Source organism: Eleutherodactylus coqui, chromosome 6, assembly GCF_035609145.1.
Source record: "Eleutherodactylus coqui strain aEleCoq1 chromosome 6, aEleCoq1.hap1, whole genome shotgun sequence".
NCBI classification, from domain to species: Eukaryota; Metazoa; Chordata; class Amphibia; order Anura; family Eleutherodactylidae; genus Eleutherodactylus; species Eleutherodactylus coqui.
Genome location: NC_089842.1, coordinates 184,118,824 through 184,144,780, shown reverse-complemented (window position 1 = coordinate 184,144,780; position 25,957 = coordinate 184,118,824). Strand labels below are relative to the sequence as shown.

Sequence of the window (25,957 nt, the reverse complement as noted above, 5' to 3'; positions counted from 1 at the left end):
AGAAGAGAGCCGGGTGAAGGTCAAAGGTTGTCTGCATATGGTGACGTTTCCTATAGACCGGAAGCTGCTGGGATCTACGTCTGGTTGGAGTTTCCGTGCGGTTCTTTAGGATCTGGTTGCTGGTCCAAGAACCGGGAGGAGAGGAGAGAGGTGCAGGCGCCGTCCCGCCGGGGGCGGAAGAGACAACCGGGGGAGGAGTGTTATACGAAGGGTAATGGTCAGACTGCAGCATATGGGGGCAGAAAAGCAGGGTCCTACCGCCGCAGGGTTACCCCTGGTTAGTGTGTGCGCTGGAGCTGCAGTTTAGGGGCTGATAGACGCCCTCATACTCAGCCGGACAGCCCTGTTTTAGGGGTCCCAACAAGACCCACCAGGGAAAGTTTTTCTGTCTCTGTGATACATATTAACCTCTTGGTGACCAGCCTGTTTTGCACCTTAATGGATTTTTAAAAATGTATTTTGTTTTTACATCGACTTGTTCCAAGAACCAATAGCATTTATTTATTTTGTATTTTTGTTGCCATGAGCACAGCCCTACGAGTCCTTGTTTCTAGCCGGATGAGGTGTATCTTCTAACCATATGGCTTTGGGGCATGTATAACTTTTTAATTATAATTTTTTTTTTTGAGGGGATGGGAAAACCCAGAAATTTCCTCCCCCTTTTTTTTCACTTTTTAGTTTTTTATTTTAGGGGTTTCTCCAAACAGTATAACTGAAATGTTACTTTTATTATGCAGGTCAACGTAATTATGTCGATTTACTAAGTTTAAGGGTTTTGTTTTTCTATTACAATTTTTTTTCCACTAAAAACACATAATATTTGCATCACTGCATTTCATGGTCTACAATGTTTTTAGTTTTCTGCTGTGAGTTATTGATTTCTGTAGCATCCGTTGTAGTTTCCACTTTGGGGTAAAATCTAATTTTTATTTATTTTCTTTTTCTTTATTTTATACTTTGTGAGACAGGTGAAAAACAGCAGCTTTGGCTTTTTTTCCAATGGTGTTTACCATGCAGTAAGAGCCTTGTGTGGCGCAGAGTGTTTAAGGCAGCAGTGTGCAGTCCTCTAAACTCTTGCTCACAACCTGATGGTTGCAGGTTCAATCCCTGCATGGTTCAGGTAGCCGGCTCAAGGGTGACACAGTGCCCCCCCCCCCCCATTTTTCTCTTTTGATTGCTTTTGGCCTCTGTTGCAAGCCTCAATTCATTATCAGCTTTAGCTTTTCTGACACTTGCCCTACAGTTTTTGCAGACCGCACTATATTCTTCTTTAGATGTACCCCCCCCCCCCTTTTTCCATTTGATAAACATATTTTTATTTGTTTTTAATGTGTGTAAGTTCTGTGTTTATCCATCCTGGTCTCTTTAAATGCTTCCCATTCTTCCTTCTTTTAGGGATTGTTAACGTTTTTGCTTTAAGAATCTCATTTTGCAATATTTCCCAACCTTCTTGGACATTTCTGTCCTTAAGAACATCCAGCCATTGGATTCTTCCTACCCTTTTTCTGAGTTCATTAAAATCTGCCTTTCTGAAATCCAACCTTGAGGTCTGAGTTTTCTCAGGTCTTCCTCCCCTTTTTATCCATAATTCAAGGATAGCATGATCACTGCCTCCTAAAGCCCCAACCACCCTTACTTCCTCAACCATTTCCTCCCTGTTGGTAAAAATTAGGTCCAAGATGGCAGATCCCCTTGTTTACTATTCTACCTTCTGGAAGATGAATGTTTTCCTAACATACTACACAACACCTCCCCATTTTTTAGGTCTGTTTCTTATAAATAAGTTGTATCCTTCAAAGCTTGTGTTCCAATCATGTGTATCATTCCACCAAGTTTTCGTGATGCCTATGACATCCTATTTCTTCTCCTTTGTTAGGTCCAATTGCCACGGACGGAAATTCCGCGGTGGGATTTCCCGCAGAATTTCCGCCGTGGCACGCTGTCATAGGATTGCATTCATTTATGTAATCCTATGCCGACAGCAGGAATTAGACCGTATGAAAACTCGCGTGGTATTTAAATCGCAGCATGTCCTATTTCTGTGCAGGCCTCGCAGAGGCCATCAGTCTTTGTAAGGTGCAACCCATCTCTAGCAAGCAGTCCATCGTATAGGTAATTCACTCCATGGTCTAGAAATCCAAATCTTTGCTGATGGCACCATCGATGTAGCCAGTTGTTCACCTCTAGAATCCTGTTCCATCTTCTTATTCCATAGTCATCCACTGGGAGAATGGATGAGAAGACCACCTGTGCTCCTAGTTCCTTCACCTACTTTCTGAGATCTTCAAAGTCTCTGCAAAAAAAGGACCTTGCAACTATCTGCAAAGTCATTTCTTGATGTACCGGTTTGTTCTCCTGTGTGATCGGTTCACAAGCAGTATGGGTGCTGACTGCCTCGTGATCCACCTTCTTCTTTGGGTCACATGCTTCCATTCCTCTACATTCTTTTTCTTCACCATTTTCCTTAATGAGCTTCAATGTAGCTATTCTCTCCTGAAGACTCTGCACCTTTTCCTCCAGTAGAGACACAAGCTAGCATTTCTGGCAAATAAAGCTTAGCTTTTCCTCTGGTTGTTCTGTAAACATATAGCATACATTGCAGCTAGAGATGAGCGAGCATACTCGTTAGTGTAAAATGCTCGAGCAAGTATTGTCCTTTTTGAGTATCTGCCTGCTTGTCAGAAAAGATTCGGGTGCCGGCAGGGGTGAGCAGTGGGTTGCTGGAATGAGCAGGGGGGAGAGAGAGATCGCCACTGGCACCTGAATCTTTTCTGACGAGCAGGCAGGTACTCGAAAAGGATGATACTCGCTTGAGTATTGTCCCTTAACGAGTATGCTCTCTCATATCTCATTGCAGTTTACCATATGGCTCCTCTCCTTTTCCATGTTGTCAGTTGATGTCAACTTCTAAAAGTCAAGAGTTCTTTTAATGATATACAACCTATAAGATGCTACTAAGTGTAAACATTTCCGTATGATCTGGCAATGTCTTCCAAGCTAAACCCAGCAATTGACCCATTACATTTTTATTTTTTCACCAAATGACCTGCGGGAGGCCTTTTTTTCTGTGAGACCAGCTATAGATTTTATTCGTACTGTTTTGTGGTACATGCGACTTTTTAATCACGTGTTATTGCTGTTTTTAGGGAGATGTTAAAATCGCAATGCATGCTATTGCGACCGATTAAAAAATTTTAAGATTTTAAAGAATTGCAGATCGCTGAAAGATGGAGCATACTGTTTTTTGTTTTTTTTTCTCAACATCGCATCATTGAAAACATAGCTGATGGGAAGGAAACCATTGTAAAACATTGCTTTCATAATCTGCTTTTTTACGGACTATCACATTAGGCGATAACTGTCATATTTTATAGTACGGGTTGTTACAATCGTGATATGTTTATTTCTTATTTTTTTCCATAATAAAGTTAGTAGAGAAATTTGGTGTATTTAGTTTTTTTAAATATTTAGTTTTTGTCGCTCTTAGGAATAAAACAGTCGTTCAATCAAACGGTAGACCCTTGTAGACTATTTAGACCTGAGGCAGGGTCCCATAGGCTGGCATGCCAGGGCATATATGGAGGCCAATGAAGGCCCCCAGCTGCAATGAGAACTCATTGGCACCCCGCAATTACATTGTAGGGTGCCGATGGATGACAGGGGGCATGCTGTGATCACTATTGATTTTGACATGTAAGCGGTTAAACGGTTAGGACTAGGGGTTACTCTTCTCCCAGCCATTAGTGCAAGAACCTATCTGTCAGCAGACAGCAGAGTCCCAGCTCTTCCCAACATGGGACTCCCATATCTGCCTTAGATTAGGGTGCCATAAAAACAAGGTGGCCTAACCTAAGCCCCCTTAAGGACCACCGTAAAATACATGTAGCTGGTCATTAAGAAGGTTAAGGGCACCCCGGTAGTCATGATCTCAGGCTTGATGATGGAATAGAGAGCAAGTGGCTCTGATCATTGAGGGAAAATCTCTCCAGTTGAATAATCTACCTTGCCTATAGGAAATGATTTTTTAACCCTTTGTAATATGGATTGAGGTAGCGGGGACATCATTGTGTCATTTTTTTTCTTGCATCTGCTTTAGTGTTTTTTTTGTTCTGCACTTGTTATGGTAGGTTCATAAAGAGTCTAACTTTGGTTGAAGGAATGCTGCCTTCCAATAGCTGGCACTGTGGAGGTTATTATTCCATCTCCCTTTTTTGCATGTAGCCTAAATTGACATGCTGCAGATTTACAATTTGTAGCGTGTCAATTCTGTGTAAATTCCATCCCCACCAGATTATAATACACTGCAATACAATATGCTTCCTGTCAAGTTTATTTATTTTTTTACTTTTTCTGCCTATATTATTGTTTCACTTTCTAATTTTCTGTTCCAGGTTAGGGTGTGTAGCTGACAACTGCCAAAATGGTGTTGGCAGATCTTGGACGGAAGATCACCTCGGCCCTGCGCTCTTTGAGCAATGCCACAATCATTAATGAGGAGGTGAGGCCTGCTTTCATACAACTTAAGAAGGTTGGAGTGTTTATACTAAAACATTTTTTCCGCCGCACATGTTAAATGTCAGGGGTAGAGTAGAGGCGATCAGTTAATGATCTCTCTCTAGTGCTTGGTAGTTGTAGCTGAAGGTTGCACCTGGCAGTCTTCTGCTCTAGTGCAAGTAAACCACAAGTGGATGAAGGCATTTTGGTAATCCTCTTTTACTGCCTTTTGATGTTCCATTACTTAAAGGGAACCTGTCACATTGAAAATGGAGTCCATTCTGCAGACATCATGTTGTAGAGCAGGAGGACCTGAGGAGATTTATATACAGGTTCATGGGAAATGATTCGCTATAACTAATATTTTACTCATTGTAATCTCTGCTCTTACTGAGTCTAGTGGTCAAATGGGCGGTCCTATCAGTAATTAACAGCTATCTGTATGTACAGTCAGTTTAGGATTAGAGATGAGCGAGCACCAAAATGCTCGGGTGCTCGTTACTCGAGACGAAATTTTCGCTATGCTCGAGGGTTCGTTTCGAGTAACGAACCCCATTGAAGTCAATGGGCGACTCGAGCATTTTTGTATATCGCCGATGCTCGCTAAGGTTTTCATTTGTGAAAATCTGGGCAATTCAAGAAAGTGATTGGAACGACACAGCAACGGATAGGGCAGGTGAGGGGCTACATGTTGGGCTGCATCTCAAGTTCCCAGGTCCCACTATTAAGCCACAACAGCAGCAAGAGTGCCCCCCCCCCAACAATTTTTACTTCTGAAAAACCCTCATTAGCAAGGCATACCTTAGCTAAGCACCATACTACCTCCAACAAAGCACAATCACTGCCTGCATGACACTCCGCTGCCACTTCTCCTGGGTTACATGCTGCCCAACCCCCCCGCACAACCCAGTGTCCACAGCGCACACCAAAGTGTCCCTGCGCAGCCTTCAGCTGCCCTCATGCCACACGCTGGCCTCATAGCCACACCACCCTCATGTCTATTTATAAGTGCGTCTGCCATGAGGAGGAACCGCAGGCACACACTGTAGAGGGTTGGCACGGCCAGGCAGTGGCCCTCTTTAAAAGGGGCGGGGCGATAGCCCATAATGCTGTACAGAAGCAATGAGAAATCCAATCCTGTGCCACCTCCATCAGGAGCTGCACACGTGGGCATAGCAATAGGGAACCCATGTGCCACACACTATTCATTCTGTCAAGGTGTCTGCATGCCCCAGTCAGACCGGGGTTTTTTATAAATAGTCACAGGCAGGTACAACTCCGCAATGGGAATTCCGTGTGCACCCACAGCATGGGTGGCTCCCTGGAACCCACCGGCGGTACGTAAATAAATCCCATTGCATTGCCCATCACAGCTGAGGTAACGTCAGGTTTAATGCAGGTGGGCTTCGGTCCACACTGCATGTCCCAGTCAGACTGCGGTTCTTTAGATGTGGACACATGCAGTTACAACTCCGTGTGGACCGACAGCATGGGTGGCTCCCTGGAACCCACCGGCGGTACATAAATGTATCCCATTGCAGTGCCCAGCACAGCTGAGGTAACGTCAGCTTTAATGCAGGTGGGCTAAAAATTACTAGGATTACAATGTAGGCGAGGGCCCAAAAAAATTGGTGTACCAACAGTACAATTGTACCTCAGAAAAATTGCCCATGCCCAACCAAGAGGGCAGGTGAATCCCATTAATCGCTTTGGGTAATGTGGCTTAATTTGTAACTAGGCCTGGAGGCAGCCCAGTTAAATTAAAAATTGGTTCTCAGGTGCAAGTTTCAACGCTTTATTGAATTGAGAATTGAAACGTATAAACATTGTTTACAAAAGTTATATGACTGAGCCTTGTGGGCCTAAGAAAAATTGCCCGTTCGGCGTGATCACGTGAGGTTTCAGGAGGAGGAGCAGGAGGAGGAGGATGAATATAATACACAGATTGATGAAGCTAAAAGGTCCCCGTTTTTTATGGTGATAGAGAACGATGCTTCCATCCGCGGGTGCAGCCTACGTATTGTTTAGGTAACGCTGAAAGGATGACAGGCAAGCAGCATGGGTACCCTCAGCAGTAGGCCAAGCTGTCTCTTCCCCCTCCTCCTCATGCTCCTCCCCCTCCTCCTCCTCCTCAACGCGCTGAGATATAGACATGAGGGTGCTCTGAATATCCAGCGACATACTGTCTTCCCCCGCTCCGTTTCCGAGCGCAGAGCTTCTGCCTTTATGCTTTGCAGGGAACTTCTCAAGAGGCATAGCGGAGGAATGGTGACGCTAATGATTGCAGCATCGCCGCTCACCATCTGGGTAGACTCCTCAAAGTTTCCAAGGACCTGGCAGATGTCTGCCAAGCAGGCCCACTCTTCTGTAAAGAATTGAGGAGGCTGACTCCCACTACGCCGCCCATGTTGGAGTTGGTATTCCACTATAGCTCTACGCTGCTCATAGAGCCTGGCCAACATGTGGAGCGTAGAGTTCCACCGTGTGGGCACGTCGCACAGCAGTTGGTGCACTGGCAGATTAAACCGATGTTGCAAGGTGCGCAGACAGGCAGCGTCCGTCTTGGACTTGCGGAAATGTGCGCTGACCCGGCGCACCTTTCCGAGCAGGTCTGACAAGCGTGGGTAGCTTTTCAGAAAGCGCTGAACCACCAAATTAAAGACGTGGGCCAGGCATGGCACGTGCGTGAGGCTGCCGAGCTGCAGAGCCGCCACCAGGTTACGGCCGTTGTCACACACGACCATGCCCGGTTGGAGGCTCAGCGGCGAAAGCCAGTGGTCGGTCTGCTCTGTCAGACCTTGCAGCAGTTCGTGAGCCGTGTGCCTCTTCTCTCCTAAGCTGAGTAGTTTCAGCACGGCCTGCTGATGCTTGGCCACCGCTGTGCTGCCACGCCGCGCGACACCGACTGCTGGCGACGTGCTGCTGCTGACACATCTTGATTGCGAGACAGAGGTTGCATAGGAGGAGGAGGAGGAGGGTGGTTTAGTGGAGGAAGCATACACCGCCGCAGATACCAGCACCGAGCTGGGGCCCGCAATTCTGGGGGTGGGTAGGACGTGAGCGGTCCCAGGCTCTGACTCGGTCCCAGCCTCCACTAAATTCACCCAATGTGCCGTCAGGGAGATATAGTGGCCCTGCCCGCCTGTGCTTGTCCACGTGTCCGTTGTTAAGTGGACCTTGGCAGTAACCGCGTTGGTGAGGGCGCGTGCAATGTTGCGGGAGACGTGGTCGTGCAGGGCTGGGACGGCACATCGGGAAAAGTAGTGGCGACTGGGAACCGAGTAGCGCGGGACCGCCGCCGCCATCATGTTTTTGAAAGCCTCCGTTTCCACAAGCCTATACGGCAGCATCTCCAGACTGATCAATTTGGCTATGTGCACGTTTAACGCTTGAGCGTGCGGGTGCGTGGCTGCGTACTTGCGCTCAAACACTTGCGCTAGCGACGGCTGGACGGTGCGCTGAGAGACATTGCTGGATGGGGCCTAGGACAGCGGAGGTGAGGGTGTGGGTGCAGGCCGGGAGACGGTAGTGCCTGTGTCCTGAGGGGGGCTGGATCTCAGTGGCAGGTTGGGGCGCGGGGAGAGGCAGTGGTGCAAACCGGAGGCGGTGAAGTCCTTTGTCCCACCTTGTGGGGTGCTTGGCCATCATATGTCTGCGCATGCTGGTGGTGGTGGCTCCACGGCTGATCTTGGCGCGACAAACCTTGCAGACCACAGTTCGTCGGTCGTCCGCACTCTCAGTGAAAAACTGCCAGACCTTTGAGCACCTCGGCCTCTGCAGGGTGGCATGGCGCGAGGGGGCGCTTTGGGAAACAGTTGGTGGATTATTCAGTCTGGCCCTGCCTCTACCCCTGGCCACCGCACTGCCTCTTCCAACCTGCCCTGCTGCTGCACTTGCCTCCCCCTCTGAAGACCTGTCCTCAGTAGGCTTAGCAAACCAGGTGGGGTCAGTCACCTCATCGTCCAGCTGCTCTTCCTCCGAATCCTCTGTGCGCTCCTCCCTCGGACTTACTGGAATTACTACTACCCGAGGGATAGACAACTGTGTCTCATCGTCATCGTCCTCCTCTCCCACTGAAAGCTCTTGAGACAGTTGCCGGAAGTCCCCAGCCTCATCCGCCGGACCCCGGGAACTTTCCAAAGGTTGGGCATCGGTCACGACAAACTCCTCCGGTGGGAGAGGAACGATTGCTGCCCATTCTGGGCAGGGGCCCGAGAACAGTTCCTGGGAGTCTGCCCGCTCCTCAGAATGTGTCATTGTAATGGAGTGAGGAGGCTGGGAGGAAGGAGGAGCAACAGCCAGAGGATTCTGAGTTGCAGCAGTGGACGGCGTAGAACTCTGGGTGGTCGATAGATTGCTGGATGCACTTTCTGCCATCCACGACAGGACCTGCTCACACTGCTCATTTTCTAATAAAGGTCTACCGCGTGGACCCATTAATTGTGAGATGATTCTGGGGACGCCAGAAACGTGCCTCTCCTAATCCCGCAGCAGTCGGCTGCGATACACCTGGATCAGGAGCTTGGCCTGTGCCCACACCCTGACTTGGTCCTCCGCGTCCTCGTCCACGTCCTCTAGGCCTACCCCTACCCCTCAGCATGGTGTATTACGAGTAGAGCAGAAACAGAACGCTGTAATTAAATGTGCCGCTTATTGGCCTGTGGTTGGAGGCTGACTTCGCCTACGGAACGCAAAGCAGAGCCAGGAAACAATTTTGCGCACGCCTGTAGTGAGACGTAGGTGCGTATCACTGAGCTAGTGGAATTCACAGCTCAGAAGCAGTCAAGTGGCCAAAGGCCAGTAGTGGGCCTTAAGTATTTTGCTTCTATTTTTTTAAATGCTGAGCTGATACAGCAGACAGATACTGTAGGCAGCGTATAATATTATGTATACTGTTTCCCTCTGCCGGGATGACGGCGGTGATGTAACGGAGACAGCAGAGGCAGTAAACAATTTTGCGCAAGCATGCTGTAACGCTTAGCTGCGTATTAATTAGGACTACTACCCCCAGCAGACAGATACTGTAGGCAGCGTATAATATTATGTATACTGTTTCCCTCTGCCGGGATGACGGCGATGATGTAACGGAGACAGCAGAGGCAGGAAACAATTTTGCAGAAGGCTGCTGTAAGGCTTAGCTGCGTATTAATTAGGACTTCTACCCCCAGCAGACAGATACTGTAGGCAGCGTATAATATTATGTATACTGTTTCCCTCTGCCGGGATGACGGCGGTGATGTAACGGAGACAGCAGAGCCAGGAAACAATTTTGCGCAAGCCTGCTGTAACGCTTAGCTACGTATTAATTAGGACTACTACCCCCAGCAGACACGCAGTAAACTGTACACGGTCACAGGCAGCCCAAATATAGTATTTTTCCCCAATTTTTTTGAAAAAGCCCACTGCCTATATAGACAGTATATCTCTTTCACCTTTCCCACTGTCCCTGCCTCACCAGTACTGGCCCTATACTCTGTGCAATGACTGCAGACTGAGGACGCAATGCTCTGCACGCCCGATATACAAAAAAAAAAAAATTGTGCAACACTGCTAAAAGCAGCCTCAACAGTACTGCACACGGTCAGATGTGACCCTAAGAAGGACCGTTGGGGTTCTTCAAGCCTAAAATAACTCCTAACGCTCTCCCTATAGCAGCTCCGGCACCAGCAGCACTTTCCCTGATCTCTGTCAGAATGTATCTGTGGCGAGCCGCGGGAGGGGCCGATTTTTATACTCGGGTGACACCTGATCTCCCCAGCCACTCACTGCAGGGGGGTGGTATAGGGCTTGAACGTCGCAGGGGGAAGTTGTAATGCCTTCCATGTCTTTCTATTGGCCAGAAAAGCGCGCAAATGTCTCAGAGATTAAAGTGAAAGTAACTCGAACATCGTGTGGTACTCTTCACGAGTAACGAGCATCTCGAACACCCTAATACTCGAACGAGTATCAAGCTCGGACGAGTACGCTCGCTCATCTTTATTTAGGATCTTTCTGCACAGTGACCAGTCTTTATACTTTCCAAGACAGTCAGTGTAGACGCCTCTTCAATAAACAGAGATACTTTGCTTTACTTTCCTTGAACTGATTTTGATTTCTATGATTTATGATTTTTTTCCTTCTTTGTTTATGTCTAATAGTAAGCACACACATTTACCAAAATCTGCAGAACCAGCCCACTATCTAAAGGTTCACTCAGACAAGCGTATTAAGGCTGTGTGTTATGCAGTACACAACAAATATACATGTAAATGCTATTTTATGCACCAGACTATGATAATGGTGCTTATTATGTGCCAAAACAGGATATACAATTTTTTTTTATTTTTTTTTTTAAAGCATGTAATACATGTGTATGAAAAACGCAGATGTAACTGGCCCAATGTAAATCAATGGACTTCCAGCAGTGCGTATTATGTGCACAATAAATAGGCTTGTGTGAATGAGCTCTAATTGTGTATAGGGGTTGTCATAACACTTCCCCCAACAACAAATATTGAAAGAAGGACTGGGCATTTTTGATGTCAATACCTCAAATGGTTTGTACTTTCGGGTGATAAGCCACTGCTAAAGGATTCTGGCGGCTTATCTCCCCCTTCTGAAGACAAATAGGGGGGGTGCTGGGTTGAGTATTCACCTGACCTATGTAAAGTTTATGGTTACCTTTTAAAGCTAAATTCCTTCTCCATGAGAGTAATGCATTGTGTGAGCTCAGATGCCTCTTACATCCAAGCTGTCACATGTCAGACATGAAATGACATTTCTGCGACTTTGCAAGTAGAAACAAGTAACGTGTGAAATTCAGATTTTATTTATTTTGTTGCTCAGATAATTTTTCGGGTTGGTTATCTATACTCAATGGTCGTCTTCTGGTTTTGTAGATCTTTGCATTGTAGTGTGCAGTAGTTATGTCCTGGGTTATCATTCTTTCTGCACCTCTTTTATCTCAACTTTTTTTTCTTTAAGTTGCAATAGTAACGTTGTCCTCCTACCCAGAGATGCTCATGTATGTTGTCTTTGTGTTTTAGGTGCTGGGTGCTATGCTGAAAGAAGTATGCACGGCCTTACTGGAAGCAGATGTCAACATCAAGCTTGTAAAACAACTAAGAGAAAATGTCAAGTAGGGCTTTATTCTTTTTATTATAGGGGTGTTATTGATATATAGTTTAGTGTTACTAGTTGGCTGGAGCTAACTGGGTGACTTTTTGACTGATGGATTATGTAGATCACTTTTCTTCCCACTAGGTCTGCTATTGATTTGGAAGAAATGGCATCTGGCCTTAATAAGAGGAAGATGATCCAGCATGCTGTTTTCAAGGAATTGGTCAAGGTACTGGATGTTTTTGTTAACGACAATGTTTTTAAAAAAATATTTACAGGCTTTTGGGTCTTTTGATTCTCATTGCATAAAGAAAAAAAACTACCACGTCGTACAGTATTAGCTCTGTAGCTGAGTGGATTGTGATGTGTGCTTAAAAGGGGTTTTCGGGTTCCCTTTTAAAAAGAATTGTCCCACTTCTAGCTGTTTTTGCTGCAGGAAACGGACAGCTCTGTACATTGCGCAGTGGCCTGGGTTGGTACTGAGTGAATGGCACTCAGCCTGCAGTACCAGTCTGGGCCACTGCACAGTGTACGGAGCTGTCTGCTTCATGCAGTAAAAACGCCTTCATGATTAGAACTGTGGGGTTCAACACTTTTTCTCACTGTTGAAGGGGCTAGAGTGTTCCAGTGAGCACTGCATCCGCCTCATTGTATAAAGTCAGAGCTCTATACCTTTTAGTATCACGTGTTTGGTATTGCAGCTGAGCTTCTTTGAATCGGATGAAGTTGTAGTTAACTATAATGCCAGGCACAGCCCCTGCTAAAAGCATGGAGAGCGCTGTAACCTGTTCTAACTCCTGATTGATGTCTGTTCCAAGAGTTGGACCCCCACCAATCTAAATTGGTGGTCTGCCCTAAGTATAAGCCATCCATTTTATAGAACTGGATAACCCTTTTAACCCCTTCCCGCTGCAGGGCGTAAGTTTACGTCCTGGCAGCCTGGTACTTCCCGCAACAGGGCGTAAACTTACATCCTGGAGATAGCGCGGGATCACATAGGAGTTGCGCCCCCGCTGTTAACCCCTTCCCTGCCGCGATCTAAGTAGATCGCGGCAGGGAAAGAGTTCACAGAGGGAGCGCGGCTCCCTCTGTGTCTCCGGCCGGAACTCGCGATGTCATCGCGAGAGCCCGGCCTGTCACCATGGCAACAGGACGCCAGACACTGGCGTCCTGTATTGCCTATGCCTAGGATCGCTGTATAAGCGATAAGGCATGGGAGAGCAGTAGCTCTGCCATGCCTTATAACAGCGATCATCAGGGCAGTGGTTAAAGTCCCTCAGAGGGACACAAACAGTGTAAAAAAAAAAAATTAAAAAAATGAATTAAAAAAAATATAAAAAAAGAGTAAAAAAAAACATTTTTTAATGCTTTTTCTCAGATTAGCATAAAAAAAATAAAAAAAATATAAAATCCCACATATTTGGTATAGTCGCGTCCGTAACGACGCGTACAATAAGTTGCACATGCTTTTGACTGTGCACGGAAAAAACCGCTAAAAAAACCGCAAAATGCTAATTCTTAGCTACTTCTAAAAACGCAATAAAAGTGATCAAAAAAGCCATATGTACCCCAAAATGGTACCAATAAAATCTACAGCTTGTCTCGCAAAAACTAAGCCCTCATAGAGTGCCGTACATCAAAAAATAAAAAAGTTACAGGACTTTGAATGCAGCGATTTCGAAAAAAAAAAAGATTTCCAAGAAAAAGGGTTTTTATTGCAGAAAAGTGGGAAAACCTAAAAAAACTATAAGAATTTTGGTATCGTTGTAACCGTACCGACCCGTAGAAAAAATGGAATGTCTCATTTATGCTGCATGATTAACGCTGTAAAAAAAAAAAAAAAAAATCTATGGCAGAATTGATGCGTTTTCTCTCCCTGCTATCATTAAAAAAAAAAAAAAAGTTTTACAATATAGTCTATGTACTGAAAAGTGGCACCGATAAAAACTACAGTTCGCCACGCAAAAAACAAGCCCTCATACGGCCGCGTCGACGGAAAAATAAACAAGTTATGACTTTTGATAAACGGAGAAGAAAACCCTCCAAAAATTGTTGGGTCCTTAAGCTCAAAATAGGCCATGTCATGAAGGGGTTAAACTGATGGTAACTCACTTATGTGTGCTGCTGCACTGAAGGAACTACAAGGTCTCAGTGCTGTTTATCACTGACCTAAAGATAAGAGCTCTTTAGGAGGTGCAGGTGAACCTGGATGTGAGCTGATAACCTGCACTTGTATACCGCACAACCTGATCATCACTTCATGCTCACAAGGATTTGTTTTATACTTCATTTTTGTCTGCTGTTTAACTTTTTCTGTCTTTATGCTTGAAATGGGCTAGATGATCTTGAGGGGACCACTTTCCATGCGGTATCTTCTACCATAAACGGGCAGTATTACTCAACGCCACTCCTGTAGTTCTGTATTTCTAAGTTCATTTATGGGAGATGCTACACACCACATCTTGCGTGTTTAGTTTACACTCCATTATAAGGCTCTGTCCACCTATGCATCCTCATCCAGTGGAACGCAAGTACACGAATACCTGTAATGTCAGCTGAGCCTATGATCTTAAAACTACACACTACATTTCTTCTGTTATTCCCCTACTCGTCTGCAGTTAATGCAAATGATCTGTATTCTATTTCTGTAAGAGTTCACCCATGTGTGAGATTATACTAGTTTTCTATTTGCCTATTAAAGCTCAAATGTTACTTTTGTTCCATAGCTGGTAGATCCTGGAGTAAAGGCGTGGACACCTACAAAAGGAAAACCAAATGTTATAATGTTTGTAGGTTTGCAAGGAAGCGGCAAGACGACAACTTGTTCAAAGGTAAGCAATGTGAAGGTTTACTAAAAAAAGGAAGACTTGTACCTAGTAAATTATTCCTTATGGCCTATTGTGCTAATAACTTGACTGTTTTATTAATTAATTTATTATTGTAACTTTATTATTACTTTTATTGTTCTTTTCTAGCTGGCATATTACTATCAGAGAAAAGGGTGGAAGACTTGTTTGATATGTGCAGATACATTCCGAGCAGGTGAGTGCAGTAGCTGCAACTTTGGACAAAGATTGGAGTAGAATGGTGTCTCCCACTGAGAGGATTTCGGAAGCTATCAATGGGTGTATAAGGCTAGGTTCACACTACATTTAGGGATTGGTTCAGAGTATAGGTTTGAACACTGTAGCTGAATGCGTTTCCCAGATGTATATAAACTGTTTGCCTTTACAGTTGCATACATTTGGCATTGGCTCTCATTGACTTTTAGTTGACTTTGATTTGCAGTTCATTTGAAGCAAGGTTATACTAACATATCCTGGACAAAGTGGTTCAATAGAAAACTGGTTAATAGAAGTGTCTGGTCTTTTCCTGAGTTAGACATTGAATGTAATGCTGACATGTTCTGTGAATGTAGCCTTACCTGAGAATTGTGGTTTGAAGAGTCAACGTGTATTAAAACTTGTCATGTGTAGATGTAATTATAGAAATGCATCTTTAGATCTGTTCCATTGGGCCCCCTGTACACGGGCGGAAATTCCACCGCGGGATTTCCCACAGAATTTCCGCCCGTGGAAGCTGCCATAGGATTGCATTAGAAAACTCAATCCTAGGCAGACAGACGCGATTTGTCCGCGTGAAATCGCATGTGGAAAACAAATCGCGGCATGCTCTATTTCTGTGCTGGTCCCGCAGAGGCCCGCACAGAAATGTCAATCCCGGGCCGCCAGCTCCGCTCTTCGCATGCGCCGGCTGGCCGGCAGCCGCCACATCACAGAGCCGGAGCCATGGAAGCAGATGAGACCCGCACTGGTCCCTGCAGGGGCACGAGTCAGGTCTCTCACAGCGGGTTCCAACCTGGCCCTCTGCAGGCGGCTAAAAGCCTGAGAAAGAACCCTGCGTTGGTTGGAAAGCTCGCATTAACATCATGTATTTTTGTTAGCCATTAAAAGGTATCATATCTACATGATTACTTGGTTACTGTTACTGAGAACAAACTCAGTGTGCATCCTATTATAACACTTGTTATCATATTACTTTTTGTACTGACAGTAACAAATAGATGTTATTTGCAGGTGCCTTTGATCAGCTGAAACAAAACGCTACAAAAGCCAGAATCCCATTCTATGGCAGGTAAGTGGATTTATTCTGTCATCAAACAAGGGTGATTGTTGGGAATGTTCATTCACGATTTATCTAACCACTTTTTCCCCCCTTATCGTAGTTATACAGAGATGGATCCAGTAAATATTGCTTATGAAGGTGTGGAAAAGTTTAAAAATGAAAACTTTGAAATAATTATTGTGGACACAAGTGGTCGACACAAGCAAGAAGATTCTCTGTTTGAAGAAATGCTTCAAGTTTCTAATGCCATAGTAAGATCTCTCTAGTAGCTATTTATTCAATGAGTGTTAAAGGGGTTCTACAGGTAAAAACTATTGTTCACCTATCCTCAGAATAGGTCATCAATACTTGCAGTCGTGGAGACACTGAAAAACCCTGCCCAACGCAAACTCCCCCATTCAAAGGTTAACCCTCACCCTAAGAGCTTTTGAAATAATTTAATATAAGCGGTGAAATGCACCCCCGAATCCTGTTATAAAAAAAACCAGCCCACAATCACACGGGCGTATGTTACAGAGAGTGGGCTCAGGAACACAGGGAGAAGTAGCAGCAGTGCCTTAGTCTGTTGTGCAAATATGTTTGGATTTGCCATCTTCGCTTTCCAGGCCTTTAGTCGACCACATTGTCTCTACAGCCTAGGCTCCCTGCAATCTGTCGCCCACCTCCACTAAAGTGCCCTCCCGCCTCGTCTGTGCCAGGTACTTGTCTGGTGTGGCTGCCCTTGGTGTATTAGTGCCATCTTGGACCTGGTGCTCCACTCCTCCGCCACCACGGCCTCCCTTGTTTGTAGTCATGCTTGTGGTAATTGCTCCCCAATTGCACCAGAAGATGCCCACATCAGTAGATGAGATGTGTAGCACTAACTGCCAATATCTGCTGCCCTGGAGCAGGTTAATTGCAGGAGAATACAGCCAACTTCATGAGGGCTTTCACTCAAAATATCTGCTCACATCCCAAGCTATGCCACATTCCAGGTCCTCAAAACTTAATCGCCGGTGACCTACCGCTCGGGATCCCTGGCGATCAGCCGTTTGCTCGGCCTGGTGTCGGTGCAGCGGGTCAGAAGCAGAAGTGAAATACCTGGCTTCACTCATATTGAAATTATTGGGAGCTGAAGCTGGATATTCCAGCACCTCTGCTTACGACATCGGGGTCACACGCAGACGTATAATGGTTTTCGTTCCATTTATTTCAATAGGAGTAAAACCAGCTAAGACATTTCCACTGCTGATCCCGATGACAACATCTGGGCAGCTGCACAGACAGTGGGCCAGACAATCAGCTGATTGAGCAGCGGGTCCCTGGTTGCTAATGGTTGACCTTTCCTGAGTTAGGTCATCGGGTTTTTTTTTTTTTGGGGGGGGGGGGGGGGGGGGGTTCCTTTGAAAACCCCTTTAACGTAGGGCCTGGGCTATATGAATAATTCAATAAGAATGCAGCATTACATGTCACATGGAAAGATGCAGAATCTTCATGAGGAAAAAAGCATCCGCAAATTAAATGTTTAGACACTTGGATAATTAAGCTTGAGTCATGCAGCCTTCGTATATCTAGAGACTGGCACAACTGGATCATAATTTATTAGTGTACGAATATTTGCCGCATATATATTCAGTTTACATGCCACTGCTCCCCAACAGTCTTGTGAAATGACATTGCCCATAGAGATAGTGCTTGTGGGGGGTCAGACAACATCTTAAGCCGGGTATATTAAAAAGTTGACATATGCTCATAATTTTATGTAAAGCAGTACTAGTGAGTGTTCCATATATGCATAAAACTAGATTACTATAATGCAAGTATCCACCTGCTGTGCGCTATATGCATGATAACCTTTTCCTTCTTGGAAGTGCAAAATGTTTATGTAGGCTTTAGAAAATATAATAGAATGCAAATACAGTAGATTAGTACAAATGGGGATGTCATGTGTATAAAGAGCAGCAGTCTGTTGTCTTGTTTTCTTTTTCTGACTTTTTTTTTTTCTTTAATTCCTCACCCCCACCGATATTTAGCAACCAGATAACATTGTGTACGTTATGGATGCCTCCATCGGACAGGCTTGTGAATCTCAGGCCAAAGCTTTTAAGGATAAAGTAGATGTAGCGTCAGTTATTGTAACAAAGCTGGATGGTCACGCGAAAGGAGGAGGAGCCCTTAGTGCGTAAGTTCATTTCCTTCTTTCGTAACGTAATGTTTGTGGCAGCAGATTAATTTCTATTCTAGATACCCTCAATAACAACTGCCGGTATAAGTAATAGTTAGAGAGATACGTTCTTTTTCACTGAAATTCACCTCTAGTGCTCAAATATTATTTTGCTAACTTTTCAACAATTTATGTTTTTAGTGTTGCTGCTACAAAGAGTCCAATTATTTTCATTGGAACTGGAGAACATATTGATGACTTTGAGCCCTTTAAAACACAGCCTTTTATCAGCAAACTCCTAGGTAAGTAAATCAGACGTCAATACTTTTGCACATGTATTTAAATTTGTGGGAAATACTGTCACTACACCAAGTAATGTAAATGCTCCCCCAGTATCTTTTTAGATTAATCTGCTACCTTTTTATATTAATATATTTGTGTGAAGCCTTGTCTCAAGGTGTGCGTTAATGTGTATCGCACTCCATCCTCTTCAGATTTGCAGTAAATGGCTAAACTCCTTGCCATATTAGAATATATAGCATAAGAAGGGCGCATCCACCTCTGACCCATAGTGGACCTGGCCTGTCTATGTTTTATATCTGAAGTCATTAATTTGAATAGTCACCGTGTAATACTGCATTCCCCTCAACTGGCTATTGCAGGGGAAATGTATCACTGACTGCAACTCCCTTGGCAATAACTGATAGCCAGGGGTTTCAGCAGTTGGACCAACAGCAATCTGCTGATTGCCAGACCGGTTTCATTTATTAGAGTTAGATAAACTCTTTTCATACCATGTTCCCTGAAAATAAGCCCTATGCCTAAAATGAGCCCTACCCTGATTTTCGGGGGGCGAGGGGGATTTTTGAAATATAAGCCCTAGCTACACTACATAAGCAACACATTACCTTGCAGGCGCCGACCAGGTCTCTCCCACTGGTCTCCAGAGTTCCGACAGACTTGCTTGCAGTTCGCAGCTGCTGATAGAAGATCGCTTGCAGGTAACAGGGTTTGTAAACCCTCCTTCCAGCAACAATCGCTCTGATTGGCTCAGCCCCGGCGTTCAAGAAACAATCAATGCCATGGTCGATGAACCAATGCGATGGCTGTGATTGGTTCTTCAAACAATTTGGCTGAGCCACGGTGCTCAACAATCGGAGCAACTGCTTCCTGGAGGCGGGGTTTATGAACCCCCGTTAGCAGGAGGTGATCTTCTGTCAACGGCTGAGAATTGCAAGTAAGCCTGCCGGAACTCTGGCGACCAACAGGAGGGACCCGGATGGCGCCTCCTAGGTAAGTATAATAGGACATTCCCTGAAAATAAGACCCAGTGCCTCTTTTGGGGCAAACATTTATATAAGACAGTGTCTTGTTTTCAGGGAAACACGGTAGTTCTGTAGTTTAAAAAGATGCAAACTGATTTCTCAGTATCTTTCCATCTGTCTCTGTTCCCTTAGAAAAATGGTTAATTGTTTAGACTTTCTCTAAGTCTGTTGTAATTTTCTGTTTCTAACCATTTTTCTTCCTGCAGGAATGGGAGATATTGAAGGCTTGATTGATAAGGTGAATGAGTTGAAGTTGGATGACAATGAGGCTCTGATAGAGAAATTGAAACATGGTAAGCAAGATGCAAATAAAGCCTGGGTATCGGTATCTGTGAGCAGTGGGGTTAAACATTTGTAAAGATTCTGTTGTCTTACCTCACAAACTGATTCTAACTGTTGAATTGGTTATCCCTGTCTGCGTGGAAAATCCACATTAAAACACGGCATTGAAAGGCATGTATTTTAGATTTTTCGTTCACACTCGTGGGTACAAATTGCGTAATCTGCACGCAGAAGAAAAATCACAGCATGCTCTATTTTAGCGCAGATTCCATATGGACGGCCCTCATTAAAGTCAATATACGCGAGTGTTCTGTCACCTATACACAACTAACATTGCGAATAAACGGCGTAAACGCTCGCAACTTCAAAGGAAAACGGATAGAAACCCGGAACGCTGGCTGGACGATACTCTATGTATAGTGTGCACCTGCGATCATTCACAATTAATTTCCGCAAATCATTGCAGATCTCCTGCTGCAAAAATTCACATGTAGAATCCAACCTGTTCATGTAAGCCCAGCTTTAGAGAATTCTATAACGGAAATATAAGGTTGATACATCTAGCATTTTATTGCATCTGCTGAAAAACAATGCATCCCTCTGAGTTAGTCTGCAGGCTGCATGGCTAGTATTCTGACATTTACTATTAAAGGAGATGTCCCGCGCCGAAACGGGTTTTTTTTTTTTTAAACCCCCCCCCCCCGTTCGGCGCGAGACAACCCCGATGCAGGGGTTAAAAAAACCACCCGCACAGCGCTTACCTGAATCCCGGCGGTCCGGTGACTTCAATACTTACCGCTGAAGATGGCCGCCGGGATCCTCCGTCTTCGTGGACCGCAGCTCTTCTGTGCGGTCCACTGCCGATTCCAGCCTCCTGATTGGCTGGAATCGGCACGTGACGGGGCGGAGCTACACGGAGCCGCTCTCTGGCACGAGCGGCTCCATAGAAGAAAGCTGAAGACCCGGACTGCGCAAGCGCGGCTAATTTGGCCATCGGAGGCCAAAAATTAGTCGGCTCCATGGAGACGAGGACGCCAGCAACGGAGCAGGTAAGTATAAAACTTTTTATAACTTCTGTATGGCTCATAATTAATGCACAATGTACATTACAAAGTGCATTAATATGGCCATACAGAAGTGTATAGACCCACTTGCTGCCTCGGGACATCTCCTTTAAAGTATTTGCATCTTGCATATTGTACTTGGGGCATCAGAAAGAAGCACTAGTGTAATAAGAATGTCATGTAACGCACCTGAATTAACTTTTCTTTCTGTTCTAGAAAGTTGCTTTGCAAAAATGTGACTCATTCAATCTTTGACTAGCCAAGCTCTGTAATTTGTAGCCTTTGAAGTCTGAAGTCAACTTTTAATAATTGCTCCTTTTGCTTTATATTTTAAGGTCAATTCACACTTAGGGACATGTATGAACAGTTTCAAAATATCATGAAAATGGGTCCATTTAGTCAGATTTTGGTAAGTGTTTTGCTACCGTACATTTGTTTAGTGTGATAATTGTAGCTACCTAGAGTGTTTGTGGTCATCTAGTACATTACCAATGTAAGAAAGTCAAACTGTGTCTAATACCGTTGGCAGAAACCACAAACTTGCATATACGTACATCACAAGTCCCATCAAAATGTAACAAAAGCCAGCCAGGCACGGATTGGCAAAAAATTATGCTAGTCTTAGCTTTTGGCCATCACAACAAAAGAAAAAACAAAACAAATTGTGAACCTGGCTGTTAGTAAATAGATTTTTTTTTTCTTGTGGCCAAAAATGAGAAATACAATTTTCATTGTACATTTTTCCTCTTTAGCATAAATTCCTAAAAAGCCAAACATTTGTAGCTGCTCTGAGTTTGAGGGTACTTGATCTAATTATTTGTATTTGCTTAAAGGGCATGATACCGGGTTTTGGACAAGATTTTATGAGCAAGGGTAATGAGCAAGAATCTATGGCACGACTTAAGAAACTTATGACCATCATGGATAGCATGAACGATCAGGGTAAGATTATCTTCTAGGGAAGAGGTTACCTTGGACTGTACGCTCGCATGTACATGAGCCAAGACCAGACTTCCTCCTGTTAGAGATTTGTCTCGCCAAGAAGCTATTGCAGTGGTCATGTCCTCACTATGGCTCCAGTTTCTCTAACTACATTTCATCTGTTATTTCTGTGGGACGTTGCTTTTTGATGGACATTTTCCCAGAATGGAAGATATCCTTACAGAGTAACTCCCATTGTGACTCAGACCTCTGGCACACTAGCATATTTTGTGGCCCTGTGCTGTCCATGTAATTCCACGGACAGTACATGGTCCCAGTTATAGCCTATAGGGCTACACCCATGAACGTTGTTCACATGGACCAATGGACAACATGAAAAAAACTCATGGCATGTCCTATTGTTATCTATTTCTATTGGATAACACATTGACTGGTGTATTTCAGGCACAGCTCACAATTGGAGCTAGTGTGCACCTAGCTTCATAGCGAGGAGGCTCCCATGGGGGACTCCATTTGATTATATGCCCTTATAGAGTATATACACAGGGGTCTCCTGTTATGGGACTACCCCTTAAACTCTGCTTTTTAGAAAATACAATGGGAAACAAAGGTCTAAAGTTAGAAGCTCTGTCAGCTACTTTTAGCATTAGAACCTAGATCCCCAAACTTAGCAGGTCAACTACTTTTGAGTCCCTAAAAGTAGCTGGCGGCCTCTTTAATTTTTTTCCAGGTCAGATGGTACTGAAGTCCTGTGAATTCTAGATATGTGATTTAGTTATTATTTACTGACTCTTCATCGCTGGTGCTAATTATTTATGTTCCCTCTAGAACTCGATAACACCGATGGTGCCAAACTCTTCAGCAAGCAACCTGGAAGAATTCAGAGAGTGGCCAGGGGGTCAGGGGTATCTACAAGAGATGTACAGGAACTCTTAGCACAATACACAAAGTTTGCACAAATGGTTAAGAAAATGGGCGGCATCAAGGGACTGTTTAAAGGTATGTGTATAGCATGCATTTTGGAAATTGTCTGAATACTAATATAATGCTTTGTAACTTGTGTGTTCTGAACTGCAATGTACAGTAGATAACAAAATGGAATGTTCATTAGCTAGATTATAACTTGTTCTGTCTAAACCTTAGGTGGCGACATGTCGAAAAATGTAAATCCTTCACAAATGGCCAAACTAAATCAGCAAATGGCAAAAATGATGGACCCCAGAGTTTTACAACACATGGGTAAGTGCTATGAATTGATTTAACCCCCCCCCCCCTTTAATCTAAAACAGTAGTTCCCAAACTTTTTCAGCCATGGGGCCCTTTTTCAAGGAAAAGTTTCTATGGAGCCCCAAGGTGCAGACAGGGGAGGGGTTAGCGGCGGGGATTATCACAACATATAATTTTTACCTTTTGTCATTATAAAAAGGACAGGGCATTAAAAAAAACAAAAACAGGGAAGACCACTAGAGCACTGGATGGGCTATTGATATACATTATATGTAAAATTAACATTTCTTGATTAAGTGTGGATGAGATTTTGAAAATCTCACCCACCTTGTTGCTACAGCTACTGTGAATTCCGCAGCAAATCCGCCCCATGTAGAAATAATGACCACCTATATTGCTGGCCCCACTAGTAATAGTGGACTCCCCCCCCCCCCCCCCCCCCCCCCCCCACCACAGTGGCCTTGGTAGTAATAGCGACACCCCCCCCCCCCCCCCCGACAGTGGCCTTGATATTAATAGTGACCCCTCCCCCCCACAGTGGCCTTAGTAATAATGGCCACCCCATCACCATCCCTATCCCCATCCCTATCCCTATCCCACAGTGGCCTTGGTAGTAAACGTGACCCCCACAGTGGCCTCCCCTGGCCCTGTGTGTGCCCTTCCTGACACGCGTGCCATAGGTTCGACATCACGGACCTAGGCCCTTGGATGGATCCCCTAACTATCGCTGGCAGAGCCCCAAGGCTCCTCCACAGAGGAGTATGGGAAACGCTGATCTAAAAGATTATTTTTATTTATCCGGCTCCCTGAATTTATAATATATAGTATTCCAGAATATATTGTGGTCTAATAAAAAAAAATATTTGGGAGTTGGAGAAGTCAATTCATAGCAGAGATCAGTTGATTGTTGGGGTGTCTTCATTCTAAGAAGGGGTTGCCATGATGAGATGACACCTTTTTAACAAAAAGTGTATTTGATACTGTCTCCTGGGTTGACTGCTATATGGGAATGAAATGCATAAAACGTACACCTGGCAAATCTCATTATATAGCAGAGACTCTTATTTGTGTAGTGTAGGTTCACTTTCAGTGCCATTTTGCAACTTAATTAAAATTGTTCTGATTTTTGATTTGCAGGTGGAATGGCTGGCCTACAGTCTATGATGAGACAGTTTCAACAAGGAGCAGCTGGTAACATGAAAGGAATGATGGGATTTAACAACATGTAGACCGCCTTCCTGAACAGACGATCCCTCTAATAGCATCTTTCTCACAGAGACTTTCAGAGCTCTGATATAAGGGTAGCACTGTCCCTTCTGGAAGACCATGTCATAAAATGGATTTAGAGACTTAAGATTACATGTGGTCCTCATTCGGTGTCACCTATGACAACTTTATTACTTTGTTGGCTTTTTACTTCCAGGTCAAGTAATGAGGAGAAAATCCAATTTTAAATTATATCACAAATTAATTTAAGTTTTGAAAGAAATAGAAGATATTAAAAAAGACAATATTTACAACCAATGTTAACCTCTTTGTATACTTACTTGCGGTTTCCTGGAAAATTGTCTGCTGTAAAATAAATTTCTTAATGGTTATAGTTTGATCGTTTAGCATTATTTGTGTGATGATGGGCAGCATGGCAGTTTCCAGTTCACAATCTGTTTTTTTAGGAACTATTTAAGCAATGTCCATGTATAAATAGTTCTTTGGAGAGCCCCACTGGTCCATACTTAACCTGCAGCCAATCGGTGTGGAAAATAAGCTCATACATTGGGGTACCCAAAATTGGGAGTAGTCTTCTGGTGGGGGAGGGGAGCGTTACTAGTACAGGCTTCTGTTGCTAACTAAATATCTGTGGAAGTCTCCTGAGCTGGTATGCCAGCTGACGACGTTGGAGAAGGTTTGCGTCCATCTACAGTGCCTTTTTTTTCTTTTGCCTCAGTATTTTTTGATGGCCCATTCATACAATAATGCACATTTGTTTCTTGGATGCGAGAGGGATAGTTCTCTCAGAATTTGTAACACCGGGTCAAATAGTCAACCAAAGTTTTTTTTAATTTTTATTTGAAAGTTTTTTTTTTTGTTTTTTTTTGCATGACATTTTCATCTGATATCACTATGTGCAACCTTTTTTTTATTTTCTCTGAAGGGACCTCAAAGGAAAAGTACTAAAAGGCAATAATAACGAAAATAACGTAAAAAAAAATATTTATATCTTTTGAGAAGTGGGAAAAAAACTTTGACAAATTGCTTCAGATTGAGATGTACAAAATTAGATATTAAATAAATTTGTGCTTTTGGATACCCTCTCGTAAAAGTGGTGCCCCAGGAGCCCTTAACAGTTCGTAGTTGGGAAGCCCCTATAAGGTCTTATTGGGGAGTGATGTTTATGTCATGCAATTGAACAGGGCATATGTCTTTTTTTGTTTTGTCTGTTTTTCATTTTTATATATAGGATCAGTGAGAAAAAAAAACCCTGCGTAAAATTGGAGGCACATGAGGCTAGAATGGGTCTATGGTCCAAGGATAACCTCACGGAAGCTTTCACCCCTTAACGACATGGCCTATTTTGTTCATGGGGACGCAACGACTTTTTGGAAATTCTCATTTCCACTTTTCAAAAGCCATAACTTTTTTTGTTAACTCTTATTCTGTTGACCTGGCTGTATGAGGGCTTGTTCTCTGTGTGGCGAACTGCAGTTTCTATTGGTACAATTTCCGGGTGCATATAATGTATTGTAAAACTTTTTTATTTTTTGAGAGCAGGGAGAGAAAACACATCAATTCTGCCATTGTGTTTTTTTTTTGTTTTTTTTTTTTGTTAAAGCGTTTAATCATACAGCATAAAAAACAATCTGTTTGTTTTGTGTTGTATACAAACTCACATTTCTTGCCCAATTTGAGTGAAATGCATGAGCGTTCTTCAGCACCAGGCGACGAATACTGGCGGAATTAAAAATTGAAAATGTAACTGACTTCCCCTTCTTTCTTTACATGTGGACAGCCGTGATGTTACATGCTTTGGGTGACCACTACAGCGCTCATATTCCTTGCGTCATGACTCCCATTATTAAAAGATATGCACTACTGGTGACATTACATCACTGCTGCGGCTTCAGATTGGCTCAAGTGATCATGTGGCACCTGTTTGTAAACAAAGATCGGAGAGTCACCGCAGCTACAATGAAGACTTGCATGATGTCCATTGAAATCAATAAGCTTCTAATGTAAACATTCACGTACTGCGTCCTCCA

General features: G+C 44.0%; 2 protein-coding genes across 3 annotated transcripts in view; one reads left to right on the top strand and one right to left on the bottom strand.

Annotated features, from left to right (window-relative positions):
* The window catches only part of LOC136633027 (uncharacterized), a 70,820-nt gene that overhangs the window by 39,375 nt on the left and 5,488 nt on the right, over positions 1-25,957 (bottom strand). The gene's annotated exons all lie outside the window — the stretch shown is intronic.
* Positions 36-24,306, top strand: SRP54 (signal recognition particle 54). Of its 2 annotated transcripts, XM_066608427.1 has the most exons (16): positions 36-211; positions 4,392-4,498; positions 11,520-11,611; positions 11,737-11,821; positions 14,319-14,423; positions 14,568-14,634; positions 15,669-15,726; positions 15,818-15,968; positions 17,730-17,878; positions 18,062-18,162; positions 19,392-19,478; positions 20,867-20,940; positions 21,365-21,473; positions 22,302-22,472; positions 22,617-22,712; positions 23,838-24,306. In XM_066608427.1, the coding sequence occupies exons 2-16, from the start codon at positions 4,421-4,423 to the stop codon at positions 23,927-23,929; spliced, it is 1,515 nt and encodes a 504-aa protein (XP_066464524.1). In that variant the 5' UTR covers positions 36-211; positions 4,392-4,420; the 3' UTR covers positions 23,930-24,306. The 2 variants fall into 2 exon arrangements, with proteins under 2 accessions (XP_066464524.1, XP_066464522.1); XM_066608425.1 differs by lacking the exon at positions 23,838-24,306 and having other exon boundaries at positions 37-150; positions 22,617-22,750.